Source organism: Bubalus bubalis, chromosome 10, assembly GCF_019923935.1.
Source record: "Bubalus bubalis isolate 160015118507 breed Murrah chromosome 10, NDDB_SH_1, whole genome shotgun sequence".
Taxonomy (NCBI): Eukaryota; Metazoa; Chordata; class Mammalia; order Artiodactyla; family Bovidae; genus Bubalus; species Bubalus bubalis.
In genome coordinates, this window is record NC_059166.1 from 43,844,144 (window position 1) to 43,867,496 (window position 23,353).

At 38.0% G+C, this 23,353-nt stretch overlaps 1 protein-coding gene and 1 non-coding gene across 7 annotated transcripts in view; one reads left to right on the forward strand and one right to left on the reverse strand.

Annotated features, from left to right (window-relative positions):
- CASP8AP2 (caspase 8 associated protein 2) overlaps positions 1 to 23,353 on the forward strand; it is a 35,385-nt gene that overhangs the window by 760 nt on the left and 11,272 nt on the right. For 3 of the 6 annotated variants that reach the window (XM_006055350.4, XM_006055349.4, XM_006055352.3), the window contains exons 2-6: positions 14,047 to 14,137; positions 18,494 to 18,562; positions 20,614 to 20,714; positions 21,268 to 21,342; positions 22,204 to 22,319. In XM_006055350.4, the coding sequence (XP_006055412.4) occupies positions 14,083 to 14,137; positions 18,494 to 18,562; positions 20,614 to 20,714; positions 21,268 to 21,342; positions 22,204 to 22,319 (416 nt within the window). In that variant the 5' untranslated portion in view covers positions 14,047 to 14,082. Of the gene's footprint in view, positions 1 to 217; positions 271 to 14,046; positions 14,138 to 18,493; positions 18,563 to 20,613; positions 20,715 to 21,267; positions 21,343 to 22,203; positions 22,320 to 23,353 lie in introns of all 6 variants that reach the window. The other 3 variants (XM_044924292.2, XM_044924293.2, XM_025294599.3) reach the window with 2 other exon arrangements.
- Positions 20,295 to 20,358, reverse strand: LOC112587703. The gene has a single exon (XR_003112195.1). It is a non-coding gene; the product is annotated as a U7 small nuclear RNA (small nuclear RNA).

The following is a 23,353-nucleotide window of genomic DNA, read 5'->3' on the forward strand; positions in this document are numbered from 1 at the left end:
TACAGCTCCAGCTCCAAACCTTGTCTGTCTTCAAGGCTCCTCCCCCATCTCACTCAGGGCTCTTTTGATTGGAGGGTGGACGGAGGCCTTCAGGGGAAGAATCCCCTTACCCCAATTAGTTACAGCGTTTCTTGCAATTTTGCAAGAGATCACCCATTTAAAAAAATTTTTTATATTCTTCTCTCTAATGAATATTCTTTTTGTCATCTGGCTTTAGAGACAGCTGAGTTCTAATCCCAGGTCTCCCTTTACCAGCTGTTGGACCTTGAGGCAAGTTTCTCTTATCTATTTCTGCATCTGTAAATTGGGGAAAATAATAGTCTGTACCTCATAGGACGATCCTTCTTAAGGCCCACTTGACTTTGCGCTCCAGGATGTCTGGCACTGGTTGCGGTGTGCAGGATCTTTAGCTGCAGTATGTGACTTCTTCGTTGTGGCATGTGGGATCCAGTTCCCTGACCAGGGATTGAACCCAAGCCTCCTGCATTGGAAGCATGGAGTCTGAGCTACTGGATCACCTGGGAAGTCCCGAAACATCCTTATCTTTTACATCTCCCTAGCTATTTTCCTTCGGAGAAGGCAATGGCACCCCATTCCAGCACTCTTGCCTGGAAAATCCCATGGATGGAGGAGCCTGGTGGGCCGCAGTCCATGGGGTCGCTAAGAGTTGGACACGACTGAGCGACTTCACTTTCACGCATTGGAGAAAGAAATGGCAACCCACTCCGTATTCTTGCGTGGAGAATCCCAGGGGTAGGGGAGCCTGGTGAGCTGCCGTCTATGGGGTTGCACAGAGTCAGACAGGACTGAAGCGACTTAGCAGCAGCAGCAATAATGTATTTAAGAGCATTTAGGTCAGTGGCTGGCACATAGGGTACAGTATGTGGTGTTTGTTACTCTTTGCCCCTTAACATCATTTTAGGGATCTTGCTGTATTAGATTAAGCCTTTGCTGTGAGCCTAAAAATACCCTTTCCCTCTCCCCTGACTCTTTGTCTACAGATATTTTTGTTTTTCTCTACAAATGTTTATTTCATTCCCTTGATTTTTTTTTTTTCTTAAAGGAAACCTCCTTCAGACTGTCTCTTAAAGACATCGTATCACAAAAGGCTAGGTGATCCTTCTCTCATCTGCTTTGCCTTCACATCTGAATTCATTGGGATTGTTCCTCAAAAGATTATGAGTGAGCTTGCAACACTTTTCTTTCATCATCATGGTTCTCAACTTTAAAAAGTTGGCTTCTACACGTTGGTGCAACTCTCCTATCAGAAACAATTCTCTTTCTATATTGAGAGAATCATTTGGAGAAAGATGAGAGCAAATGTGAAAAATCCTTCTTCCCAAGAGATACTGATACATAATTCCTCGTCTTCTGTTTCCTATCTTCCTTTTCAAGAGAATCACTGGTCTTTGTAACTTCAAGGGTGATCTCAGCTAGGGCAGTTATGTCTTTTTAATTGAGGAAGTATAGTTGCTTTACGATGTTGTGTTAGTTTCTGGTATACAGCAAAGTGATTCAGTTTTATATATTCTTTTACTCTATATATTCTTTATCATGTTATTTTTCACTATGGTTCATTACAGGATATTGAATATAGTTTGCTGTGCTATAGGACCTTATGGTTTATCTATTTCATATGTAGTAGTTTGTATCTGCTAACCCAAATTCCTCATTTATCCCTTCCCCCCACTCCTTTTCCCCTTTGATAACTATAAACTTGTTTTCTGTGTCTGAATTTCTGTTTTGTGAATAAGTTCATTTGTGTCATATTTTAGATTCCACATGTAAATGATCTCATATGGTATTTGTCTTACTCTTTCTGACTTGAAAGTGAAGTTGCTCAGTCGTGTCCAACTCTTTGCGACCCCATGGACTGTAGCCTATCAGGCTCCTCTGTCCGTGGGATTTTCCAGGCAAGAGTGCTGGAGTGGATTGCCATTTCCTTCTCCAGGGGATCTTCGCGACCCAGGAAACGAACCCGGGTCTCCCACATTGCAGGCAGACACTTTACTGTCTGAGCCACCAGGGACTTACTTCACTCAATATAACAATCTCTTGGGCTAGCCATGGTGCTGAAGATAGCAATATTTCATTCTTTTTTTATGGCTGAGTAGTATTCCATTGTGTATATATACCACATCTTTTTTATCCACTCACTTGTCAATGGACATTTGGATAGTTTCTAATCTTGGCTATTGTTCAGTTCAGTTCAGTTTTGTCCGACTCTTTGTGACCCCATGAACTGCAGCATGCCAGGCTTCCCTGTCCACCAACTGTGACTTGGGTTGAGTCTACCCAAAAACCCATGTCCATTGAGTTGGTGATGTCATCCAACCATCTCATCCTCTGTCGTCCCCTTCTCTTCCTGCCCTCAATCTTTCCCAGTATCAGGGTCTTTTCAAATGAGTCAGCTCTTTGCATCAGGTGGCCAAAGTATTGGAGTTTCAGCTTCAACATCAGTCTTTCCAATGAACACCCAGGGCTGATCTCCTCTAGAATGGACTGGTTGGATCTCCTTGCAGTCCAAGGGACTCTCAAGAGTCTTCTTCAACACCACAGTTCAAAAGCATCAATTCTTCAGCGCTCAGCTTTCTTCACAGTCCAACTCTCACATCCATACATGACTACTGGAAAAACCATAGCCTTGACTAGACAGACCTTTGTTGACAAAGTAATGTCTCTGCTTTTTAATATGCTGTCTAGGTTGGTCATAACTTTCCTTCCAAGTGTTAAGCGTCTTTTAATTTCATGGCTGCAATCACCATCTGCCGTGATTTTGGAGCCCCCAAAAATAAAGTCAGCTACTGTTTCCAGTGTTTCCCCATCTGTTTGCTATTAAGTGATGGGTCCATATGCCATGATCTTAGTTTTCTGAATGTTGAGCTTTAAGCCAACTTTTTCACTCTCTCTCACTTTCATCAAGAGGCTCCTTAGTTCTTCACTTTCTGCCATAAGGGTGGTGTCATCTGCATATCTGAGGTTATTGATATTTCTCCCAGCAATCTTGATTCCAGTTTGTGCTTCCTCCAGCCCAGTGTTTCTAAATAGCAATTATGTCTTGTCTTCTGTGCTATATACTTTTTAGACATCTTGTCCTGAATGTCCTACAGATAATTCAACATGTCTTTTTTGGTTCTCCATTTCAGTTAAAAGCATGACTACCTTGTTACTGAAGCTAGGAACTGAAGAGTTGTCTTTTGCAAATTGGGATTTTGATTATTTCAGCAAGTATTTTTTTTATTACCTACCAACCTGTCAGGCTCTATGCTGAGAGCTGGGGGTACAATGGTAAACAGAACAGACCAGGGCCTGGTCTTGGTGAAGCGTATAGTCTAGTGGATGAGACAGATATTTCTCTAGCAATCCCACAAAAATGTAATCATAAACTGAAGAGAGGCCATGTAGAGAAAGGACACAGTGTTATAAAAATATTTAACAGTTGGTTAAATTTGACAGGGGCTTCCCTGTTGATTTCGACAGTGAAGATCTGCCTGCAATGCAGGAGACCCAGGTTCGATCCCTGGGGTGGGTTGAGTTGTGTCTGACTCTTTGCCACCTCGTGGAGTGTAGGCTGTCAGGAGTCTCCTGCATCTCTTGCATTGCAGGTGGATTCTTTACTGCTGAACCACTGGGAAAGCCCTTAAGTCACAGTATCAAGAGGAACTGAGTGAAGGACAGTGAGAAAAGAGTACTCCCTGGTGAGGCCCTGTGGTGGTAGGAACAGACTGTGTTCTGGGAGCTGAAGGAAGGCCATTATGATCAGACCAGAGACTCCTGGAGAATGGGGGAGAATGGTGCAGACTAACACTGCAGCTTCCCCAGTGGCTCAGTGGTAAAGAATCTGCCTGCAGTGCAGGAGACCCTGGTTCGGTCTCTGGGTCAGAAAGATGTCCTGGAGAAGGGAATGGCAACCTACCCCAGTATTCTTGCCTGGGGAATCCTATGGACAGGGGAGCCTGGCCGGATGCAGTCCATAGGGTCGCACAGAGTCAGACATGGCTGAAGCGACTGGGCACACAGCACACAACACTTAGAGGAGGGCAGAGGCTGGCTCACTCAGGGCTTTGTAAGCAGAACTGTGACAAATTTGTTTTCTAACCTGGGATCAGTTGGAAGCACTGAAGAGTTTTAAACAGAGGGAACATGATCATATTTGCATTTTGAAAAGACAGCTCAGGCTGTGGTTTTGAAATGGGCGATATTGGGTACTTGAATAGGTGCTTGTGTGCTAAGTTGCTTCAGTTGTGTCCGACTCAGTGCGACCCTGGGGACTGTAGCCCTCCAGGCTCTTCTGTCCATGGGACTCTCCAGGCAAGAATACTGGAGTGGGTTGCCATTTCCTACTCCAGGGGATCTTCCTGACCCAGGATTGACTCTACATCTCTTATGTCTCCTGCATTGGCAGGTGAGGATCTTTACCACTAGCTCCATCTGGGAAGCCCCGATACTTGAATACATTTTTCCTTAAATCTTTTTGATTCTGTCACTGAAATCTCTGAGGTCTGCTTCTAATCTTTATTTCCACTGTTAATAACTTAGTCACCCCTCATTGTCTCCGTATGCTATCTGCCTTGCTACTAATATTTTCAATACTCTTCTTGCTAGAGTTGAATGTCTGAAATGCAGATTTTTTCTTTGAAATGCAGATTTGATCATTATATTTCTTGGCCTTAAAAGCTTTTAGTGGTTCCCTCATTCTATGGGTGAAGAAGTCCAAGTATTTCACCAGACTTTCTAAAACCTCAGTTCTCACATTCTATTCTGTGGATATTCAAACCCAGGCTTGCTTGTGAACTTATTGATAGATGTTGTCAGGAAGTGTGTTTGCACGCAGGAGTCCAGTTTCACTGAACCTTGGGATTTTGGAAAGCTTGGGGTAGTGAGTGAGAGGGTCAGAAGTGTAGGTGCCAGTGTCTGTGTTGACTTTATTCGGTAGGTGTTGGGAAGTAATATGAAGTTTTTGAGCAGGAAATGAGATGAACAGGATTGCTTTGGAAGAACTAACTCAACCATTGTGGGTAGCATGTGTTTGGAGAGCGGAGATAACTAGGTAGCTATAGTGGAGGATGAAACAAATTTCTTTAGCAAGAACAAAGAAAAACGGAGAAGCATCAGTAGGGACGCTACTCAAAGAAACAGTGATATCAGGAGGTGACAGATGTTGATGGAAAGATTTTTTTGGGTTTGGTTTTGGACTTGGTGAGCTTGGACTTACAGGAATGTATTTATTAACTTTAGCATCTTATTGCTGACTCTTGGTTTGTATTTTAGTACAGACAGTTCCTAGTTTTCAGGCACTGAAGGAGCAGCAGAGGAGTCTGATCTGGTATCCCTGTTTTTTGTAGCCGCTCTTGCTCTCTATCCCAACTTCTTTGTGTTTGCCCATCAAATGTTGAATCCAGACTTTGCTTTGCAGTTGTAGAAAAGAAGACTCTGACGTCCATGAGCTTGTCACCTTAGAAGAGTATTCAGATACATTTTTACAAGGGCCCAATAGCATTTAGAACTAGTTATGTGTTATTAAATTGTAACTACAGCTCTGTGAAGTCTTCCTGTGAGCTTTTCATGATGAATAAGACTAAGTAGTCTTTTGAGTGAGAGCCAGTGAATAAACCATGAGCTTTAGTTAACGGATATAGATATATTTTGGTTAAGGGTCTTTTGGTTGATTTCCTTGTTTATTCAGCACACCTTTATTTTCATATTTATGTATTAAGTACTGAGAATATAGAGATTTCTAAAACTTGATGTCTACTTTCAGGTTGCTCATATTCTCTCTAACTGCTATCCAGTACAGCAACCTCTAGCCACATATGGCCAATTTTTTTTTTTTTCTTGGCCATGCTACACGGCTTGAGGGATCTTAGTTCCCCAACTAGGGATTGAGCCCCCGTGCCCCCTGCGATGAAAGTGTGGAGTCCTAACCACTGGACCGCCAGGGAACCCCCTCTTTAACTCTTAAGTTAATTAAAACAAGCTGCAATTTAAACATCAGTCTCAGTGTGTTAGGCCAAGTAATGGATTCACCAATATGTCCATGTTCTAATCTTAAGAACCTATGAATATGTTGCCTTACATGGCAAAAGAAAGCTTGCAGGGAATTCTCTGGTCCAGGTTAATGGAGAAGAGTGTTAGAATCCAAGGTATGGATATTATGTGTGCTTATTGCTCCTTTGCTGGTGGAGCAAAGAAATATCAATACATGTGTGTCTACTAACTCATGTATATACATGTACCTATAATTATTTCTATATCTATATCTATATCTATATGATTATCTGTATCTATGTTGAGTTAAATGTGTGTTCTTACTGATGTCTTCAGCTATAATCTGTTACCACAGGGGTCGTTTTCAGTATGTTCTCTTGCTTTTCTGTAACATTCTGCTTCAGTAGCAAGAAACCTGGCTCTCACTACCACCCATTGATTAAATCATTCAATTCCAATATACATATATAACAGATCGGAACTGTTAATTTATACCCTGGTGGGAAGCAACTTCATCAACTAGCAGACAGTGCTTATACTAATTGAAATTTTAATGCTATACCATCTTCCATTTGGGGGGATAAATCTTACTTGTCCTTAATGTACTTTTGTTTTTGTTTTTTGTTTAATGTCTTGCTGGATGCAGTTGGCTAATACTTTTAAAACACTGTTTCTATGTTCATAGGAAAGATTGACCTATAGTTTTCCTGTCTTGTAATTTTCCTATTTTGTCCCGTCTTTGCCCAGTTTTGATGTCTAGACTGTACTAACCTTATAAATCTTGTCTCTTAGCCCTTTCCCCCCCATTTGTTGTCTGAAATAGATTTTCTCTCTTCTTTGAAGGTATGATAGAATTACAATTTTCTTTATGAGTAGATTATTGTATTGAACTATTTAATCATTATTTAATCATCCTAGATTAACTACTGTATTGAATTATTTAAAAATGTGTCATATTTTCTGTTTCTTCTTTAGTCAGTTTTGACAAGTTACATTTTTCTAAAAAGCCATCTGTTTGATTGAACTTTCAAATACATTTTGTTAATAACTTAATCTCTGCTGTGTGTGAGACTGTGTGCATGTGTGCTCAGTCGCTCTGTTGTGGCCAACTCTTTGGGACCCCATGGACTGTAGCCCGCCAGGCTCCTCTGTCCATGGGATTTTCCTGGCAGGGATACTGGAGTGAGTTGCCGTTTCCTTCTCCAGGGGGTCTTCCTGACCCAGGGATCGAACCTGAGTCTCCTGCAGCTCCTACATTGACAGGCATGTTCTTTACTGCCGAACCACTGGGGAAGCCCTTGTGAGGCCATACTCCTTCTCTATTCCTAATGTTTGTTCGTTCTTTTTCTTTATTAGTTTTGCCAGGTGTATGTCTATTTGATTTGTCCCTTTAAAAAGCTAGTATTTATTTTTATTCATCTTTAGAGCGTTGTTTCTTTTCATTAATTTATGTTTTTTATGTGTTTCTTTCCGTTTACTTTGTTCTTTTTGTTGAGTTGGATGACCTAATTAATATTTTGTATTCTTTTCCTATAAATTTATTTCATGCTATAACTTTTCCTCTAAAAGTACTATTTTCATTGTACCCCACAAATGTTTTGTAGTATATTCATTGTTAGTTAGTTCTGTGTATTTCCCAATTTCCATTAATATTTGTTATTTGCCCTATGTTTGTGGTTTTTGAAAGTAATTGGGAAATTTGAAAATGCACTGTTAATGTCAAACTTTATTAATAAAAGCATGTTTGAAATTTGTTGAAATTCACTGTTATAATATGTTGTCCATTTTTATAAATGTGCTTGGAAGTAATACAAGTGTAGTAATTTAGTGTAAGTAATATAAAAATCATCAGATCAGATCTGTCAATTTTGTGTTCAGAGCTGTATCTTTAAATCTCTTTTAACTGCTTGATTAGCAGAGTGTGTTAAAACCTCTGTTGTGATTGCCTACAAGTATCAGACAAAAGCCACATGGTAGCTTTAAAAGAGAAAGCGTATTAGAATTGTTAACAGCAAGTTGGAATAACTGGGAATTGGTTAGTAAAGAGTTAAGGATAACCCTAAGAAACAAGGAGTAGCAGATTACAGGATCAGCCACTACCTTTAGGGTTGAGATAGATCATCCAGAGAAGACCCATCTCCCCATCATTGGAAAGAGTGTGGCCCAGGCTAATCGAATGGTGGAGAAATTGCTAAGTGCCTTGCTGGTGACAGTGCTTTGGACCTAGCAGAGGAGGTGCACAGGGAAGCCCCTAGATGCTGTTGGGTGCTGTGGGATCCAGGAGTTGGAGAAGCTGCCCTCTCCAGAAGCCTAGCAGGAGAAAGCTATGTCCTGCAGGAGTCCATTGTAATAGCACCTTATGTATAGGAGGCAAGCGTGTAGAAAAATTGTGCCCTTGCAGAAACCTAGTGCTGGAGAAGCTGTGTACTGTTGGTACTGAATGCTGGGGAATGCTGGCTCTGCAGGAACCTGGCCAGCTAGACACACTGAAAGTAGGAAGAGAAACCCCCTTCCTTTCCAGCATCCCTTCAGCACTCTCTACTGACAAAACTGTACATAGGGCTAGTTAGCAAAGGAGAAATATTTTCAAGGCCTACCTCCATTATCACACAAGGGTAGATAGGGAATAAAGAGGCATCGTAATTCCCACAGTTCCTTTAACTTTATGTGTATATACATATATATAAATAATTCTCAGAGACAATTTTGAAGATCTCTTGGTGCTACATCTATTGTGACTAATAAATGAGCAATCACTTTTCTCTTAAATTTTAAAAGTAATTTAAATGTATATATTTTATTTGGTGGTAGGGGCCTAGAAAGTAAGGTTTGCAGACAGTGATCCCATAAACAATTGGAGAAAAGTTTAAGACAGGTGAGGGGCAAAAACTCAGGATTTTTTGGATCTCTTGTATTTGCCAATTTTAAATAACCAAGACAAGCAGAATCTTTTTTTTTTCTTTTTAGAGTAATAACTGCCAATAGTAAAAACTGAAACTGTGAAATGATATGCAGTGAAGGCTTTGATCTGTTTGATCTGTTTAACCAAGTCATCAGATTAATTGGTCACCATTTTGTGGGGGGAAAAAGCCATTGAGTGATGCTGCCTTCAGTTTGCAGCTAGTAGTAGGTTACTGCCAGGAAACCTGTGAGCTTCTTCTCCATCAGTTGTGTGCTGCTTTACCAAGAGTTAGTTGCGTTACTTGCCAAATGTGATTATGCCATTTTTGCCTTTTGTAATTATTGTGCAGGGTATAACAGAGTTGATTAAACATATATGTATACCTTGATTTTATCTAAAGGCATAATATATAAATTATATCTCTTGTGGTAGAATCATGACCTTTCCTTTGAGTATACATCCAGTGATTAGATCTCTGACTTCCTTGCACACCAAGAAGATGTTACTTGGAATTTTTCATTTGAGTAACAAATTCTATACTTCTGAGTCCACCTGAGTACAGACTAGATTTTCTCTTCCAGTATTTTGGATTATGTCACCCTTACTTGACTTGACATCAAATGTAAGTGTCTTGCTTCTCACCTTTTAGACTTTCTAGAACATTCAGTCTAGTTTTCCCTGGTAAATAGCTGACTAGTAATCCCGCTCCAGTATTCTTCCCTGGGAAGTTCCATGGACAGAGGAGGCTGTTAGGTTATAGTCCATGGGGTCGAAAAGAGTCGGACATGACTTAGTGACTAAAACAACAACAATCATAGTTTTACTTAGAAAAATAAGGAGATAAACATAATTGGATTTGATAATAGATGTACCTGGTTGTTGGTAGGTTCTCTCAGTTGATGAGAGCAGAGGTATGCAGGCACAGATACCCTTAATAACCCCAAATAGCCACAGTGGCCATAGTTTATTGACTGTGGGCAACATTCATATATCTTACAGGCAGAATGGAGAGTGTCAGATCAGTTCAGTTCAGTCACTCAGTCGTGTCCGACTCTTTGCGACCCCATGAATCCCAGCACGCCGGGCCTCCCTGTCCATCACCAACTCCCAGAGTTCACTCAGACTCACGTCCATCGAGTCAGTGATGCCATCCAGCCATCTCATCCTCTGTCGTCCCCTTCTCCTCCTGCCCCCAATCCCTCCCATCATCAGAGTCTTTTCCAATGAGTCAACTCTTCACATGAGGTGGCCAAAGTACTGGAGTTTCAGCTTTAGCATAATTTCCTCCAAAGAAATCCCAGGGCTGATCTCCTTCAGAATGGACTGGTTGGATCTCCTTGCAGTCCAAGGGACTCAAGAGTCTTCTCCAACACCACAGTTCAAAAGCATCAATTCTTCGGCGCTGAGCTTTCTTCACAGTCCAACTCTCACATCCATACATGACCACTTGAAAAACCATAACCTTGACTAGATGGACCTTTGTTGGCAAAGTAATGTCTCTGCTTTTCAATATGCTATCTAGGTTGGTCATAACTTTTCTTCCAAGGAGTAAGCGTCTTTTAATTTCATGGCTGCAGTCACCATCTGCAGTGATTATGGAGCCTCCAAAATAAAGTCTGACACTGTTTCCACTGTTTCCCCATCTATTTGCCATGAAGTGATGGGACCAGATGCCATGATCTTCGTTTTCTGAATGTTGAGCTTTAAGCCAACTTTTTCACTCTCCTCTTTCACCTTCATCAAGAGGCTTTTTAGTTCCTCTTCACTTTCTGCCATAAAGGCAGTGTCATCTGCATATCTGAGGTTATTGATATTTCTCCCGGCACTCTTGATTTTAGCTTGTGCTTCTTCCAGCCCAGCGTTTCTCATGATGTACTCTGCATATAAGTTAAATAAGCAGGGTGACAATATACATTCTTGACGTACTCCTTTTCCTATTTGGAACCAGTCTGTTGTTCCATGTCCAGTTCTAACTGTTGCTTCCTGACCTGCATACAAATTTCTCAAGAGGCAGGTCAGGTGGTCTGGTATTCCCATCTCTTTCAGAAGTTTCCACAGTTTCTTGTGATCCACACAATCAAAGGCTTTGGCATAGTCAGTAAAGCAGAAATAGATGTTTTGGTGGAACTCTCCTGCTTTTTTGATGAGCCAGCGGATGTTGGCAATTTGATCTCTTGTTCCTCAGCCTTTTCTAAAACCAGCTTGAATATCTGGAAGTTCACAGTTCATGTACTGTTGAAGCCTGGCGTAGAGAATTTTGAGCATTACTTTACTAGCGTGTGAGATGAGTGCAATTGTGCAGTAGTTTGAGCATTCTTTGGCGTTGCCTTTCTTTGGGATTGGAATGAAAACTGACCTTTTCCAGTCCTGTGGCCACTGCTGAGTTTTCCAAATTTGCTGGCATATTGAATGCAGCACTTTCACAGCATCATCTTTCAGGATTTGAACTAGCTGAACTGGAATTCCATCACCTCCACTAGTTTTGTTCGTAGTGATGCTTTCCAAGGCCCACTTGACTTCACATTCCAGGATGTCTGGCTCTAGGTGAGTGATCATACCATCGTGATTATCTGGGACGTAAAGATCTTTTTTGTACAGTTCTTCTGTGTATTCTTGCCACCTCTTCTTAATATCTTCTGCTTCTGTTAGGTCCATACCATTTCTGTCCTTTATTGAGCCCATCTTTGCATGAAATGTTCCCTTGGTATCTCTAATTTTCTTGAAGAGATCTCTAGTCTTTCCCATTCTGTTGTTTTCCTCTGTTTCTTTCTATTGATCGCTGAGGAAGGCTTTCTTATCTCTCCTTGCTATTCTTTGGAACTCTGCATTCAGATGCTTATATCTTTCCTTTTCTCCTTTGCTTTTCACTTCTCTTCTTTTCATAGCTATTTGTAAGGCCTTCTCAGACAGCCATTTTGCTTTTTTGCCTTTCTTTTCCATGGGGATGGTCTTGATCCCTGTCTCCTGTACAATGTCACGAACCTCAGTCCATAGTTCATCAGGCACTCTATCAGATCTAGTCGCTTAAATCTATTTCTCACTTCCACTGTATAATCATAAGGGATTTGATTTAGGTCATACCTGAATGGTCTAGTGGTTTTCCCTACTTTCTTCAATTTCAGTCTGAATTTGGCAATAAGGAGTTCATGATCTGAGCCACAGTAAGCTCCTGGTCTTGTTTTTGCTGACTGTATAGAGCTTCTCCATCTTTGGCTGCAAAGAATATAATCAATCTGATTTTGGTGTTGATCATCTGGTGATGTCCATGTGTAGAGTCTTCTCTTGTGTTGTTGGAAGAGGGTGTTTGTTATGACCAGTGCATTTTCTTGGCAAAACTCTATTAGTCTTTGCCCTGCTTCATTCCATATTCCAAGGCCAAATTTGCCTGTTACTCCAGGAGTTTCTTGACTTCCTACTTTTGCATTCCAGTCCCCTATAATGAAAAGGACATCTTTTTTGGGTGTTAGTTCTAAAAGGTCTTGTAGGTCTTCATAGAACCGTTGGCTTCTTCAGCGTTACTGGTTGGGGCATAGACTTGGATTACTGTGATATTGAATGGTTTGCCTTGGAACCGAACAGAGATCATTCGTTTTTGAGATTGCATCCAAGTACTGCATTTCGAACTCGTTTGTTGAACATGATGGCTACTCCATTTCTTCTGAGGGATTCCTGCTCACAGTAGTAGATATAATGGTCATCTGAGTTAAATTCACCCATTCCAGTCCACTTTAGTTCGCTGATTGCTAGAATGTCGATGTTCACTCTTGCCATCTCTTGTTTGACCACTTCCAATTTGCCTTGATTCATGGACCTGACATTCCAGGTTCCTATGCAATATTGCTCTTTACAGCATCGGACCTTGCTTCTATCACCAGTCACATCCACAGCTGGGTATTGTTTTTGCTTTGGCTCCATCCCTTCATTATTTCTGGAGTTATTTCTCCACTGATCTCCAGTAGCATTTTGGGCACCTACTGACCTGGGGAGTTCCTCTTTCAGTATCCTATCATTTTGCCTCTTCATACTGTTCATGGGGTTCTCAAGGCAAGAATACTGAAGTGGTTTGCCATTCCCTTCTCCAGTGGACCACATTCTGTCAGACCTCTCCACAATGACCCGCCCGTCTTGGGTGGCCCCATGGGCGTGACTTAGTTTCATTGAGTTAGACAAGGCTGTGGTCCTAGTGTGATTAGATTGACTAGTTTTCTGTGAGTCAGATAAGTTAGTGAATGTCAGATAAGTCAAGATGTTTTTTAAACTGCTTTGGATTCTTATGTTGCTTCCAGTCTCGTGCTATATCGAATATTCCTGTATATACATTTTTGTAATCATGTGCTTGATATATCTATAGAGCAAATTACTAGACATGAAATTGTTTAAATTGCTTTTAAAAACTTGATAGCTGTTGCCAGATTACCTCCTTAGAGTTTGTACCAGCATACGCTCTATGTATGAGAGTATATGTGAGTATTGTTTAGTTGCTAAGTCATACTGATTGTTTTGCAACCCCATGGACTGTAGCCTGCCAGGCTCCTCTGTCCATGGGATTTCTCAGGCAAGAATCTAGGAGTGGGTTGCCATTTCCTTCTCCAGGGGATCTTCTCGACCCAGTTATCAAACGCATGTCTCCTATTTTGGCAAGCAGACTCTACCACAGAGCCACCTGGGAAGCCCATGAGAGTATATATGTCACTTTTTTCCCACACCTTTACCAATCTAGTGTAGTATCAAAGTCTTTGCAGTTTGGCCCATCTTACTCCCTTGTTGGTAAAAACATGTATGTCTAGAGTCTCATGTATATCTAAGATTACCCCCCAGGTTTGATGATTTGTTAAGAAGACTCACAGAACTCACCATTCATTTGTACTTACTTAGTATGATAGTTGGCTTATTTTAGTATAAAAGTTAATTTACATTTTGGTCTACTTTATAAAATTGGCATCATTTACTTTGTGATATGGGTTAATCATATCAGCAAATTTAAGATTTTTTGTTTTATAGTTTTAGCTTTTAGAAAATGCCAGACATTAAAAAAAACAACAGCAGAGTGAACTCTGTCATTGTGTCCAAACTTGAAAGTTATCTTTTAACTTAAAGCTAAGTTTAGTCTCTGAATTGTGAGGTTGATTTTAACGGTGGAGAATATTTCTATTCAGTACCTTAGATGGCGACTATCAGAAAGAAATAGGATCATGGCAGCAGATGATGACAATGGTGATGGAACAAGTTTATTTCATGTCTTTTCTGGTAAGAGCTCATTTTAAATGTCTTTCTAAATTTATTTAATTATAAAGTCATGTATTTATTCTCATTGATAACACTGTCATTATCAACTTTTTCTCCTCACACGTAAATGAATACAATGAAGTGCTTGGCAAATAGAAAGTGCTTAGTAAGTGAGAACTTTCTTATTTTATACTTTCAGGCCTCTTAAATATAATAAAATTAACAACTTTGCCAGTATAAGCAGTAATGATTTTTTATTGTCATATTAAAAAATATAAGGGAAAAAATATAATTAAAAATGCTGGCTTAAAACTCAACACTCAAAAATGAAGCTCATGGTATCCAGTCCCATCACTTCATGCAAACAGATGGAGAAAAAATGGAAATAGTGACAGACTTTATTTTGGGGGGCCAAAATCATTGTGGATAGTGACCATGAAATTAAGACACTTGTTTCTTGGAAGAAAAGCTATGACAAATCTAGACATGCGTACGTGTTAAGTTGCTTCAGTTGTATTCAACTTTTTGCACCACCATGGACTGTAGCCCACCAGGCTCTTCTGTCCATGGGATTCTCCAGACAAGAATATTAGAGTGGGTTGCCATTTCCTCCTCCCAGTGATCTTCCCGACCCAGGGATCGTACCCACATAGCTCCTGGTTGTCCTGTGTTGCAGGCGGATTCTTTACCATTAAGCCACCTGGGAAGCCTGACAAACCTAGATAGTATATTAAAAAGCAGAGATATCACTTTGCCAACCAAGGTCCATATAGTCAAAGCTGTGGTTTTTCCAGTAGTCATGTACAGATGTGAAAGTTGGACCATAAAGAAGGCTGAGGGCTGAAAATTGATGCTTTCAAACTGTGGTGCTTTAGAAGACTCTTGAGAGTCCCTTGGACAACAAGGAGATAAAACTAGTCAATCCTACAGAAAATCAACCCTGAATATTCTTTGGAAGGACTTGATCCTGAAGTGCCAATACTTTGGTCACCTGATGCAAAGAGCCAACTCATTGGAAAAGACCCTGATGCTGGGAAAGATTAAGGGCAGGAGGAGAAGTGGGTGACAGGATGAGATGGTTGGAATGGCATTATCAACTCAATAGACATGAGTTTGAGCAAACTCTGGGAAACAGTGAAGGACAGGGAGGCCTGGTGTGCTGCAGTCCATGGGGTCACAGAGAGTTGGGCATGACTGAGTGACTGAACAATGAATAAGGGGAATTCCCTGGTGGTCCAATGGTTAGGACTTGGTGCTTTCACTGATAATGTGTATGTGTATGTGTTTATATATATACACACACATACATATACCATATATATACTTATCATATATATATATATATATATGATAGATACTTGTTACTCTTGAAATTGATATTTCCAGTAAATGGAGTGGTACTTGCTTATTGTTGTTTTGGGAAGAATTAACAGTCACAAATAGATGATTAGTTTGAAAGAGATAGCAAAGACCTAATAGTAAAATAAGCTCATAAAATGGAAATATTTTTAGTAATATACAGATTTTAAACTTCCAAATCCTGACATAACATTTTAGTTCTTTGGTCTTAATTATAATTATGCTATGACAATCTCATTAAATTTTTTGAGGATATAGTTGTATATTTATTGATCAGAATTATGAATGCTATAGAATGAAAAGGGCAGTTGTAAAACATGTCTAGTAGAATTCCATTTTTGCTTGATGGTGATTTAGTCACTAAATCATGTCCGACTCTTGGACCCCATGGACTGTAGCCTGCCAGACTCCTCTGTCCATCGGATTCTCTGGGCAAGAATACTGGAGTGGTTTGCCATTTCCTTCTCTAGGAGATCTTCCTGCCACAGGGATCGACCCCAGGTCTCATTCCAGGCAGATTCTTTACCAACTGAACTATGAGGAAAAATATGTTTTAAAAAATAATATCCATAGACATGAATAGATTCACATGGAATATGGCTGTCATAACCACTCTGGATAGCATTATTTGTTTTTTGGTGTCATTTAATTATTTTTGCTGATGTTTTTTCGAATTGTTATGCTGCTATATATTTGTCTTACAATATTTTTTCTTTGAAAAATTCTAAACCAATTAAAAAATGAAAAGTATAATATAATGACCACCTTTACTTTTGATTTAGATTCATAAGTATCACAACTGTAACTCTTATTTTGAAGGACAAAACTGTTTTGTTATTCTCATTTGCTGGAAATAGCTGTTTTCATTTCTGTATATTGCTCTCTCAAGTTTTTGTCCACATGCATACATTGTTTGATAGTCACATATACAGTGTACATTTTTATTTTTACTAGTTAACATAATTTCACAAACATTTTTATTCCTATAACATTTTTGTACTTGTCTTTTATTATATCCGTAGTTTCAGACTTATAGAAAAGTTGCAAGAATAAAAACATGCAAGGAGCATTTTACCTATGCCAGTGACTTTAACACTGTGCACATACGTTTTAATTTATACACATACATACACACAGTTTTTTCCTGACCTATTTGATAACCAGTTGTATACATTATGGTCCCTTACATCCAAATATTTCAGTGTATATTTCACGAGCAAAAGTTGGTTTTCTTACATAAAGACAGCATAATCATCAATTTCAGTAAATTTAACACTAATGCTATAATTTAGTCTACCATCTTTATACCAGTTTTATCAGTTAATACAATAATATCCTTTATTGCTGTGATTGGATTTAGACCTATCATTTTAAAAGTTTAGTTTGTCTCATCAGTTTTTTTCCTTTCTGATTTTCTTACCTTTTTCAAATATTTGAATGTATTTTAGAATTTCATTCTGATTTACAAATTAGCTTTTTGGTTATACCTTCCTGCAGTGGTTTTTATAATTGGTTGCTCAAGGGACTGCAATATATATCTTTAACATTTTATGGTCTAGTTATTAAAAGGTAAGAATCTTTATGTAAGATGTAGAATCTTGTACATATAGTTGCATTTGACCTCCTTCCATCCCTTTTTGTTAAAGATGTCTCAAACCCTGTGGTACACTGCTGTAATTTTTATTTTAGCCTGTTGTATGTATCTTAAATAAACTAAGAGGAGTTAAAACCAATTAAGATGGAATATTAGTCTTTTGTATTTACTCAGTTATTTACCGTTTTTGTCCTTCTAGTATCCTTTAGTATCCTTCTAGCATCACTTTCCTCCCCATTGTCTCTTTTCTTCTGGGACTCCAGGTATATAGTATGTGAGAACTCGGGATATTCTATAGGTTAGTAAGTGATCTTTTTAAAAATTTTTTTTCCTCTATTCTTGCAATTGGATAATTTACTGATCTGTCTTCAAGCTCACCGCCTCTTCTGTTGAATCTTTTTACCTTAGGTATTGTAGTTTCAGTTTTAGAATTTTCATTTGGTTTTGGAGTTGTTTTTATTTGTCTACCAAGATTTCCTTTGATAAATTTTGAATTGTGTTTTGGACATTGTAAATGTTTGAGATATATGATTCTGTTATATTCCTCTGAAAAGTGCTAGTGTTTTTAATTTTAGCAGGCATTTATCTCAACTGAACTTGATCTTCTGTCTTCCCTGTGGTGAACAGTAGCTGAAATCTCTATTTAGCTACAGAGATTTTTTTAGGTTTTAGCTGGACTCCTGGGAGTTTTAACTTTTACTTGTGTTATTCAGATTTGGGCACAATTTGGGGAGTCCTCTGTGGCTCTTTGGATTTCCTCTTTCTAGTTGCTGTTATCACCCCCAAAGTTTTTTCTCTAGTTCTTCAAGCTATTAGGACTGGAAGTGTCCATTTGAGTTTCTCTGCCTACTGTGGCTCCAACTAGGGCTTATCTTTGCACAAAAACTTGTAAAAAAAAAAGGGGGGGGGGGGTTAGGAATTCATTGCTTTTTGCAGGGTCATCTCCTCTCCAGTTTTTGCCTGCTTTGGATTGCTCTTTAGTTCTTCAGATAGCTTTTTTTTTTTTTTTTTAATTTAGCTACAGTTTGCATATAATATTACAGTAATTTCAGATGTACAATATAATAATTCCATATTTGTATATATTGTGAAATGATTGCACAGTAAATCCAGTGAGTGATAGAGCATTAACTAAAGTTAGCTTTTAATATTTTGTTTAGAGTTTTTATTTTTGCAGGAAGATTGTTCTGATACTGGATTGGGAATCTTCTGACTAGTATGGTTTTGAAAGTGAGTTTTTAAGTCTGTATCTATGTACTAAGATGTGTATGTTTATAAGGACATACAAAAGCTTCTAAACAGTTTTCTTTTTTGGCACGAGACTGATACTCTTTTTCTGGTCCTTCAGAGTAGAAATGGAAAAACTTCCACTAAGTACACAGAGTCAGTTTTAACTAGTCTTTGATTTTTTTTTTTTTCCCCAGCTTCTCCTCTTAAAAATAATGATGAAGGTTCTTTGGACATATATGCTGGGTTGGACAGTGCTGGTTCTGGTATGTAAATTCTGTAACAAACTACTGTTTCATTTTGTTTGGTCAGTCTGTTGGAAGTGTTTATTTTGTTGTTACCAATTCCTGGCATAACTCATAGCTTCGCAACAGTTTGCCTTTTCTGAGTGATTGTACTCAGGTAACTATTTTTTACCCAAATCTTTATCAGTGAAAAAATTAGCCCTTAGGTTTGTTTTTCATCTGGGTGTCAGATTTAATCAGACCTTATGGAAGAGTATTTTGTACCATTGAAAATAAAGCTGGTGGTGGTGACTACATATATTACCTTACACACTGTTACAGGCTAGTGATAGCAGAACTCTTTTGAAAAGGGTAGGTACTATATGTATTTTCAAATGAATCAGTACGAGTATAATATGCAGAGTCTAATGACCTGTCTAATTGAGAAAAACTTTTCTGCAATCAAATTTTTCAAAGCTTCAAACAAATATGATCTTTACATCTGATTTGTTGACAAATTTGTTTTAGGTAAAGTGGTTTTCCAGTTCTAATCTGAAATTAGTATAGGTTTAGATGAAATACAAAAGATGGAGAAATGTATAGCTCTTTGGGTAGAGGTAGACACTATATCAAAACGCTTAACATGAATGTTTTTCTTTTTTTACCCTAGTTTTATTGAGATATAATTGACTTATAATATTAAATAAGTTTAAAGATGTATAGTATGTTGATTTTATCAACACTTAAATATTGTTCACTTAAATATTGTGAAATAATTACCACCATAGCATTAGCTAACACCTGTATAGCATCACGTGATTACCATCTCTTTAAGATTACTCTCAGCAATTTTTGATTATATAAAATAGTGTTATTAACTATAATCACTCTGCTGTACATGATATCCCCAGAACTTAATCATCTTATAGCTGGATGATAGTTTGTACTTGTCCACAAACTTGAAAGAGTTTGATCAATATCTCTTTTTCCCCACCCCTAGCCCTTGGTAACCATCATTTTTAGTCTCTTTTTCCATACATTTCAGTTTTTTTTTTTTTTGGCCCCTCTGCCGGGCTCATGGGATTTTAATTCTCCTGTCAGGAATGGAACCCGTGCCGCCTGCACTGAAAGCATGTAGTCTTAACCTGTGGACTGCCAGGCAGTTCCCTTTATTGAAATATACTTGACTTACATTGTTTTATTAGTTTCAGGTATACAGTAAAGTGATTCAGTTAGATAGATAGAGATATATTCTTTTTTTGTCATCTTTTCCATTATAGGTTATTACAAGATATTAAGTATGGTTGCAGATTTTAAATTCAAGTTTTTAATTCGAGTTGATTTCTGTGTGTGCTATATAAATATAAGGGTCTACTTTCTTTCTTTTGCTTGTGGCTGTCCAGTTTTCCCAACACCATCTATTGAAGGGACTATCCTTTCCCCATTGTATATTCTTGGCTCCTTTGTCATAAGCTGGGACCATATACGTGTGCCTGCCTGCGAAGTCACTTCAGTCGTGTCTAACTCTTTGTAACCGTATGAACTGTGGTCTGCCAGGCTCTTCTGTCCATGGGATTCTCCAGGCAAGAATACTGGAGTGGGTTGCCATGTTCTTCTCCAGCGGATCTTCCTGACCCAGGATCAAACCCAGGTCTCCTGTGTTGCAGGCAGATTCTTTACCACCTAGCCACCTGTGACTGTACATGCCTGCCTTTATTTCTGGGCTTTCTGTTCTGTTCCACTGATCTCTGTATCTGCTTTTTTTTTTCCCCATGGGGGTATTTTCTGGTGTGGACCGGAAAACCTGCTAGACAAATTGTAAAAGAGCTGTAGCACTTATGTGTTTGTTCTTATTCCTATAAAAATATACTTTTGATTACTACAGTATTGTATTATAGTTTGAAATCAGGAAGTGTGATGCCTCCTTCCTTCATCTTCTTTCTCAAGATTGCTATGGTTATTTGCAGTCTTGTGGTTCCATACATATTTTAGGATTGTTTTTCCCATTTCTTAGAAAAATGCCGGAGTTTTTATAGGATTTTATCGAATCTGGAAATACTTATTTTAATGGAAGGGTTTCTTCTTTGTTTTAGACAGTGCATCCAAATCCTCTGTACCATCCAGGAATTGTCTGGATTTATATGAAGAAATCCTGACTGAAGAAGGAACTGCAAAGGAGGCAACATATAATGATGTATGGATTACCAGAATTATAAACGACGGTTATTTTGTGCTTTGATATCTCCTGAAATGCAGGCATCGGCTAACTTCTGAATAGGCATTCTATGTTTGAGAAGTAGCTCTTAGACTAAAAGAACATTTACATCAGTTTCTGCCTTCCGATCTGCTTTGAAACAGTGTCTTCTGAATGTTTGGCTAAATGTAGTTATAATTTTGCTTAATTAAAGTATCTATGTAAAATCTCAACAGGTAAATCAGTGTGATAAAACATTTTGTCTTTTCATGATTTGTACTACATTATAAATTGTCCCAAGACTTCATGCAGGCAAATTTCTTTCTACCTTATTTGAATTTAAAGTTTGGAGACTGAATGTGAAACTAAAGAAAGTAACATTATTGGCAGGCCCAACTTAAAAAACAGTAATCTAACTAAATACCTGTTAATAGAAGTAGACCTCATTTACTCTATTTTGTGAGTTGATTTACAAAATTTTAAATATCTTGAAATGTCATTTAAGTTAAAAAAAATAATTTAAAATGATGCTTGATCTTTTTGTATTTTACAGTTGCAGGCAGAATATGGAAAATGTCAGCTGCAAATGAAAGAGCTGATGAAAAAGTTTAAAGAAATACAGACACAGGTAGAATTATAATGAATATTTTATTTTTGCCTTATTAGCCTTTAAAATAAAAATTTAGTAAAATTCTTTGTTAGAAATTAAAATGCTAAAGGGTTGACAGATTATAAGGAAACTTTTTTTCAAAGTATTATGTGAAATAGCAAATCTGGCCAAATATGCATTATTTGCAGTGTCAATGAAACTGATAAAACTACTTGATTTGTTCAATGATATTGTCCAATGATTAAATAACTGTTGCTAGACTAGTTAATAGTTAAAGAATAGAAAATTTTGATTGTATAGGTGGTTAAAAGAATGGCTTGAGGAGCCAAAATTTAGAATGACTGATGGGGGAAAATGGTGGTACCCTCACAGTTTTTGCCAGAGTGACTTTTTTTGTTATGCTGCAGAATCAGGAATTTCCTGTTCTGATTTTTATTTTTTGGTAAAGTTGTTTCTCTTTCTTTTCCCTTTCTCCCAAAGAGCCAGTCAGTCCTCAATTCATTCTTTGTTCACCTAAGAATTAGTATATTATTTCAACTTAAACCTCCAGTTATTAAATATAACACAAATTTTATAATTTCCAAAATAATGACCCAGGCAGAACTTTTTTTCTGTTTATTTATTGGTTTTTCATTTTGATTCCTCTTTTAAATTGTTTCATTTTAAATAGCCTTTCTTTGGTGCCAGTTTCTTCTCTGAATCTCAGACTCCCCATTTGTATAATGAGCATCACTGTACTCCTCCTATGACTATGAGAATTTCATAAAATAAAATAAGTCATGCCTAGCATGTAGTTAGCATTCAGTAATCAATAGCTATTATAAATAGTGGTTTATTCCATAGATACATACTTTACTAAATATATTTTATGATGTTTAGAATTTTAGCTTAAAAAATGAAAACCAGTCCCTTAAGAAAAATATCTCAGCACTTATCAAAACAGCCAGAGTGGAAATAAACCGCAAGGATGAAGAAATAAATAATCTTCACCAAAGGTATGATTGAGGGATGTGGATATGTTTGTAAATTACATGAATATTGATATGTGGAATATTTTTAACTTTGAAAAGATAATGAAAATCATACATTTTGTTAAATTTTTAAGGTTTCACTTAGAGGAGATAATATTCTAATAATATATTGTCATAATGATTTCTGTATGATTAGTAATAGAATATTGCCACATACCTCTCTAAATGTATCCAGTTTTGTAATATACTGGGATCTTGTTCTGATATTCTTTGATCCTGAGAAGATGATGGTGTATGTCATGGGTTCCAGAAGGGGCCCACCAAATTACTAAAATACAAGGAGGATGTCTGTGTCATACATTCTGTCATAGACAACTCTTAAAATATCTCTCAATTATATATTCTTTTTCCTCTGAAATAGATTTTCTACTTAATTTCTCTCTCTCCCTCTCACTTTTTTTTTTTGTTTGGGGCAGTATTTGGCTTCAGAGAATTGCATCTCTTCTCCTTGATAGTCCACACCTCCAAAACAGTTATTGAAATTTGCTATCTCTGTTTCTCCACCTCCCATTTCTACTCACTCTCAAACCCAGTCCACTCTGACCTCTTCCTCCTGTGACTACCACTAAATTCATCATATAGTTTTGACTTCTCATTTTAACTTGTCTTTACACACAATTTGACATAGTTGACCCTTTTTTCTTGAAATAGTTTCTCCCTTTGGCTTTCGTGATCCTTAGTTTTCTTCCTAACTTGAGACTTATTTTTCTGGTGAAGTTGGTTTTCTTCAAAGCTATGTCTTTACTTTCCTTTCTCTTTCAGTATTTTCTTTTGATGTAATCTTACTTGTACTAGTCAGTTCCAGTTATATGTAGATAACTACTTTACATCTGTACAAAATTTTCAAAGTTACCTCATCCAAAACTGAATTCAAGATTGAACCCATTCCATTGTTCCTTGCTTAGTGGATTCCCCAACATTTATTCAGCTGGTGCAAGCTAGAGAGACTGAAGGATAGAATGACCATTTAATTTATTGCCCAAACCAGGATACTTTTG